The sequence below is a fragment of the Magnolia sinica genome, chromosome 5 (assembly GCF_029962835.1).
Source record: "Magnolia sinica isolate HGM2019 chromosome 5, MsV1, whole genome shotgun sequence".
Lineage (NCBI taxonomy): Eukaryota > Viridiplantae > Streptophyta > Magnoliopsida > Magnoliales > Magnoliaceae > Magnolia > Magnolia sinica.
This window is the reverse complement of record NC_080577.1, coordinates 59,536,242-59,543,297: the sequence shown is the minus strand read 5'-3', so window position 1 is coordinate 59,543,297 and position 7,056 is coordinate 59,536,242. Positions and strand designations below refer to the sequence as shown.

The 7,056-nt window shown below is 37.6% G+C and overlaps 1 protein-coding gene and 2 long non-coding RNA genes across 3 annotated transcripts; all 3 read left to right on the top strand.

The window, feature by feature from the left end:
* The first annotated feature begins 1,470 nt into the window (after positions 1–1,470).
* Positions 1,471–1,785, top strand: LOC131247051 (SNW/SKI-interacting protein A-like). Its single transcript, XM_058247497.1, has one exon. It carries the CDS (start codon positions 1,471–1,473, stop codon positions 1,783–1,785), a length of 315 nt encoding a protein of 104 aa, XP_058103480.1.
* Positions 1,786–1,804: 19 nt separating this feature from the next.
* LOC131246074 (uncharacterized) lies at positions 1,805–4,672 on the top strand. The gene is made up of 5 exons (XR_009171145.1): positions 1,805–2,031; positions 2,230–2,333; positions 3,019–3,278; positions 3,550–3,721; positions 4,354–4,672. It is a non-coding gene; the product is annotated as an uncharacterized LOC131246074 (long non-coding RNA).
* Positions 4,673–5,302: 630 nt separating this feature from the next.
* On the top strand, positions 5,303–6,822 carry LOC131247322 (uncharacterized). The gene is made up of 4 exons (XR_009171636.1): positions 5,303–5,552; positions 5,716–5,794; positions 6,617–6,702; positions 6,786–6,822. It is a non-coding gene; the product is annotated as an uncharacterized LOC131247322 (long non-coding RNA).
* The last annotated feature ends 234 nt before the right edge of the window (positions 6,823–7,056 follow it).

The following is a 7,056-nucleotide window of genomic DNA, read 5'->3' as shown; positions in this document are numbered from 1 at the left end:
GGTCAAGCGCATAGTACCTTTTCCCATATATGTGTGTGTGTGTGTGTGTGTGTGTGTGTGTGTGAAAATGATACTATGAGGTTGACCTCAAGGGAACTTCCCACGATGTCGAGCTGCATGGGCCCCACCTTGATGTGTGTCAAATATCACCATCGTGCATTTGATGGGTCCCCTTTATGCTATGGGATATCTCAAAAATCAGCCTTATACGAACTCAGGTAGGATATTCCATCTAAAACCATATGAAGACATGCCTAAAACATATAAAAGTACATGGTCGGGCCCACCTGATATTAGATGCGGCTGAAACTTGGTCTCACTCCTCATCCAAGTGGGACACACACAATGGATGGGCTGGATTTGTGAACCGCATAATGGCCACAAACGAAGCAATAAATAAAGAAGGAAAAAGGTTTGACGCAAGTAGGCTGCACCATAGTGTTTACGTGAAATCTATCACGTCCACCAAGCGTGTCATCCCACTCAAGGTAAAGAAAAAGAAGTTATATTTGTGATTTAGGTGACCACACGATTGTAAAAAATTATACATGTCAAACTCTCACCCTCCAACTTGTAACCTTATGTGAACAACCAAAATCACAAGTCCGCCTTATTTTTCAGCCTTACGCTTAAGATGGGATTAAATATCTAATGGCTAGAGTGGATCTCATCACGGTTTGCCAAGACAAATATGAGGGTGTATATCTCCTAAAATTCGTTTTTCTTAGAGTGGATTGCCTAGCATCACACCACACACTACACCAAAATCGTTGGATAGGAATGGCTGGGATTTTGGTTTGAAAACGGTTCTAAGCCGTGTCTAATTTGGAACGGTTATTCAAATTTGTACCTGTTTTAACAACCAACATTGCTATTACTGATATTTTGTTGGTGTGTCCCCATTGCGTTTTGGATATTCCTAATTTTTAGGATTATGTTCTATTGTTATATTTTAAAATAGATGGACGGATTGGATTTGTTTTGGAGACCTCACTGGACCCCACATGGCCCTAGAGGCACAGTTATTTTTGTTTACCGTAGACCACCGAATTCATTTCACCTTTTTTTAGCTGAAACCCTCATTCGCACTGTCACACGACCTCCCTCTCCCTCTCCCGATTTCGATCCTCTCTCTCTCTCTCTCGATCTCCCTCTTCCTCTCCTGATCTCGTATTTCCTTTTATGACATAGATTTTCTCTTACTACTCGGATTGTGAAATCTATTGATTCTCCTCTCCGGAAGCAAACGCCTATTCTTTCATTCTCCTTTTCCTTAAAAATTTTAGGGTTTTACTGCTTTTTCTCGAGCTGAAAACTATGCAATACTCTACGATTTCAGCATTCTGAGCTTTTCCATGTCGATTTAATCCGCGTTCAATTCGATTCCCTGAAAGAAGATAGTTGGGTCTCTTTACAGCACAGTCAACGTTGTCTAGCCTGTACAGGCCTAAGAAAGATGCAGATGCCGAAATGTATGGTGGTGCGGATGAGCAGCTCGAGAAGGTTCTAAAGACAGATCGGTTCAAGCTTGACAGGGCATTTGGAGGTGTGTCTGAGAGGACAGGTCCTAGAGATAGGCCGGTTGAGTTTGATAAACATGTTGAAGAGGCTGATCCATTTGGATTGGACCTGTTCTTGACAGAGGTGAAGAAGGGGGGTAAGAAGGCGATGGAGAAAATAGGGAGTGGAGGGACTATGAAGGCAAGTGCAGGGTCTTCAATGAGAGATGGCTATGAGGGAGGAGGGTCAGGCAGAACTCCAATTGGGTTTGAAAGGGGGCACTGAAGACAACTGAGCTGTTCATTCAGATAAAATCCTTTTCCATGCCTATCTTAGCTTGTTCTTGCTCTCCTGATGTCTGAAATCTGTTGACTAGGTTCGAGGAGGGAATCTTGCATTTTCTTGGTAAGAGGTTGTTTTAGGGATGGGCATGCTGTTCCATGCCAGTACCTAATGCCCTCCACCAGGAAAATCAGCAAATCAATTGGCTCAATTTTCTGACGTCTAACTATGCTAAATGGACCCACCTGTGTATGTTTTCTTACATTTGAAATGAACTTGGTGTGAGTAAGAGTCTGTGGAATGTTGTATTCTTACTGTATTAGCTACAATGAGATATTAATGGTGGTTTCTTTAGAAAAAATGTTATTTATTTATTATTTATTATTTTTATTTTGCATTTATCTGTCCCTTTCTACTGGAAGCTTATCAAATCCTCTCTTGCTATAGATTTTCCTTGTGTAGAAGAAGTGCTTTGCAAGCATCAAAGGCATCATTTCCTTGCTGAGAAAGGAATGAATTTATGATTTTCTTGACTTCAATTTTTAGAACGGGTAAGGTGATTTTATCTCTCTTGGAAGAGGAATTTTAATATATTATTTTGCTCTATATTCTTTAGAAAGAAATTCCCCTGCTTTTTCTTCTTTCATTTCATCGAACGCTTTGAGCTCGAGACCAGGGACTAGATTCTCACCATTCGTTCCTTGAGATTGCAACTCCAAAAAGCATCATTTTACTCCCCTGATCTGGGGAGAAAACAACCACTCGGTGAGGGGTTGGAAAGTTGGCATGGTCTGTACATTTAAGTTACAGCTGGTTTGTTGTGAGGTTAGAAAGATTTGTAGGTTGGTGGTCCACTTGTTAGCCATTCGAGGTGCATTGTAAGATGTCCATATTGATGGCGATCAAATGGACGGTTGAAAAGAAGATATTGTTAGATGTATAGCAAAATCCGATGGTTTGTGCCATTGGGTAAGTGTAATCTTTGGGTTGTGGCCCACTCTATATTAATGAAATTTTATTCTTGTGTGTCCTTTCTTTTTTACTCTCGTTTTCTTTATCAATGTACATGTTTTTCTTAGAACTGGTTCCAATGAGAATGCCTGAAAGCCAGCTAAGTGGGTGTTACCCTGACCATAGAGCCCACCTTTATGATATGTTGTATATCCACTTCGTCCATTCATTTTCCCAGCCTATCTTAGGACGTAGTTCTAAACATTAAACATATTCAAATCTCAGATGGACTGCACAACAAGAAACAATGATGATTGAACGCAAAGTCCGTAATGTTTATTTGCCATCCAACTTGTTGATAAGGTTAACGAACTGGATGAAGCGAAGATACGAAGTTTAGCTTGATCAAAGAGGCCAGGAAGATGCTTATTGAGTTCTACTTCACAGATGAACACAGAAGGTCCAGTTCCTGATATGGCAGATCTGCCAGTGGAAAGCCATGATGTTGAAGAAATGTTTGATGAGATATAAGAAAGGCTACTGAGGTTAGTCTTGTGTTGCTATTTAATTTTCTATTACAAATTATTTCATTCTATAATATTTGTAGTTTAATCATTTTGATTAATTCATTCTATAATCATTTGATTTTAACCATTTTGTTCTCTAAGAGGAACAATAACTTGGAGGATGAACTATTGAATTGCTCAAATTTCGCTCGTGACATTCAGTTGTTCTGGTTATGTGGGAATCATGTTGCCTTCTCTATTTTATCATTTTTACATAGTCGTACAGAAGTTGAGTTCACTAGGTGGATAGATGGTCTTGTTTTTCAGGTGGCTTTGTCAAAGAATCTCTGTGAATTGCTTGTTCTTTGCTTTGGGGAACTGGTTCAAGACAATGTCAACCTGAAAGGAAAACACACTTATAAACATGATTCTTCAGTTGGACTACATTTTGTACTTCTCAATACCTCCATATTTCGGAACAGGTGAGCAACCCCATCTTATATGACTTTGGATAAATGGTGCAGTGGTTTCTAGTTTTTTCTTTAATAATTACAGTGGAACAAATATTCTATATATTAACTGGCAAGGAAATATAATGAAGAAACTACTTTAACATCACTTTAATAATTACTAACCTGAAACTCACATAGATGTTTTGCAGATTTCTTTAGATCTCCAATATAATGAAGAAACTACTTTAACATCACTTTGCTATATATATGGCATCATAACTGATGTTTGGCATGACAAAAAGCCACATAAACTTTCGTGTCAAGGAGTGTTCAAGTGTTTGACATGATAAAAAGCAAAGAGTAGGAAGTTTTGTCATGAAAAATACATATATGATGACATGTGAACTCGCTGAAATTTTATGTTGATCACAAGGTTAGAACACTTCATAAACATCTATAAGGAAGATGATTGGATTGCTAAATGCTTGGTGAAACAAATTTCTGCAGTAGCCTTGGAATTTATATGCAAGTGGTGCTTTTCCCTTAATATATATTTTAGTTGATTTGGGTAAAAGTGGACTAGTGAGCTCAGTTGCCCTTTTATAATCTGTATAATGCTATTATTTCTTTTGATGAATTCTCATACTTGTATTTTGTAACAGGTAGATGGAATGGATGCTCTTGCCGTGAAGCATGAAAATTTGCTAAGGAGCATGCTTTAAAAAATGGACCTATTGTGAGTATATTCAATAGGTTCTATATTTTTATGAATTTTCTTTGTTGAATTCCTTATTGTGATCATTGCTATCGATTTCAAATCATTTGCTGTTGCAGTTCCATTGTTTATGGGTTCCTGTTGTTTGGAAATCATTTTGCTGATTTGCTTTCTTGATTTTTAAATTGGTGGTGCCTTGCTTTGCCATAGGCAGAAGGCCAGGCATCCAAACTGAACCTCCATACTTTCTGACACAGTTAAGGGGAAAAAATTGGATATATTTGTTGTGTGATCATTACTCCAAGTTCGACTAGAAAGGAATTTAATTGCAATTTGTACTCCATTATGAATAACACTATGACCAAGTATATATTTGCTGCTTGAATTCCACTCTTTGATATTTATTGCAAAAGCAATCAGAGCTAAACAAGTTGTTTTGATTCTTTTTCTTGAATTGCAGCTCCTTGAAGAAGAAGTTAAAGGATAGAATGACTGATTTTGAGGTAATGATTGTATAGAACATCCAAGCCATTAAGTGGTTGGCCCATTACGTGTACAATGTAGCCAATAAATAGGCCAGTTAACTCATCAAGCAGGTGTGTCCGTTGAATGTGGACAGTTTTCCATACTTCTCAAATCATCCTTTTATTGTACTAGAACAACTACAAATTGGGGCCTGCGTGACACAAATTCTAATTAGGCATGCATCACAGTGCTGTATTTCCTAGTAGTAATTGTTTTTTCCTCTTCTCATCTGTGGATCCATTTTCTTTACCCTCAGGAAAAATTTCCAAGATGAATATCGTGAGGTCGTTGAGAGACATGTGTTTACAAGTCTATTACTTCAGCAAACTATCAGAAAACGGATAGTTTTTTTTTCATTATTATTATTTTTTATATTCTTTCCTTTCCTGTCGATGATTTTAAATGTTTGGTTCGAGCAGTTACGGGGACCAAACCAGATGAAAAGGTAGGCTGAAGTGTTAATTTTGAAAATTGCAAGTTGTACTGAAATGAGTGTGTTGTGATTTCCTTCCATCTTGTTGATGATTATCACATCCTGTTTAGATGATTGATCTCTTGATAGAGACTGGAAACAGTGAGCATATCTTCCACAAGGAAATTTGGGAAATGGGGTGAGGACAGGTGCGCTTTCCAGTACTTATATTGCGAATGATTTTGATTATTTCAATATAAAGGTAATTAATCGAATACCAGATGTAGTTGTAAGTCTTATTTATGAGTAATGAACATACAAGCATTTTGTCACCCCTGATCTGTTTCCTTAGTTGCAAGATCTTCTAACCAGGTGAAGCTCCTGCTTTGAATTGTGCTTCATACTAGTTGCCGTGAAGAGTGGTCAGTTCATTGTAGAAGTCAAGCCTCATGTATGTCCATACATCTCTACTTCATGTTCTTTGAGTATGCATCATCATCATCATCATCATCATCTTTTTAAATTCTACAACATGAACTATTAGTAAGAGAGAATACCCATGTGGAAATACCCATTTCCTCACTGTCCTCTTCTGTGGGAAGATTTATTTCTTTACTTACCTACTGATGGAGCTCTTAATACTCAGATCTCCATTTAGTCTTTGGCTTTCCTTGATATGTATTGTTTCTCCCATTGGGCCATCTAATATGCTCCATTCTATGCCTTTTATTTGTGTGCATGCGTGCCTATTTTTCATAATTCTTTTTGTACGTATGCTCAGTGCTTGTCACATCTCTTTTCCTGCTTATGCTGAGAAGACATCATTAGTTTCAAGACAAACAGTTATTCCCTCCAAATGATTGTGAGGCTGAGTGATCTGATCATGTGAACAAGAGTTTCCTTAATCTTGCTTCAGACACCTCCATCGTCTTACATAAATTATATCTTGTAAGAAAAGACTAGAGGATGTTTACTAAGATCAGCATCTGAAAAGTAATACACAAATGCATCCACAAAGGCTCTTTGGTTTGGCTAGATTCCAGTTCTTAATGCATGTATTTGCTATCCTGCTATTAATGTGTAGGGGCATTTCCTCTTAGGTTCAATTTCCAAAGCACTGGATGGTGGCATTTCCTTCTTTTCCCCCATCTTTTATTATTTAAAGTAGAAACTAGGTTTTAAGATTTTGTACTGAAGGTGAATAGAAAATGTATCTTCTAATTTATCTTGTATTCAGATAATATGTTGATGGCAATATCAAAATTCTCTGCAGGTTTTGGATGTTTTACTCTCCGAGTACGAAACGTCATCTCATGGGCCAGGAAAATGGCAGAATTTGGCCACTTTTCTACATCAAAGGTTTGTTTCATGATTCCCTAAACTAGTTTGCATCTCAGTTGTTTTTTTTATACAGCCTCAAAAGTTATTATTATTTTCTGCAGCTTGGAGGGGCCAATATTCGACCTAATCAAGAAGCAGTGTAACATCCTGAAATTCGGGGGTCGAGCATAACTCAGCTCTCGAGTTCCAAAACATCACTTATGCAACATATTTAATGATGGATGTATGTTGTCTGTATTAGTGCATAAAACATGGAATAGATTAAGCCAAATAGCAAATATAATTCAGGGATAAGTGAAGAAAGCAAGTGGAAGACTTATAGAAATAAATGTGTACATGTGCAGATCCCTGAAATACATATACATACCAGGT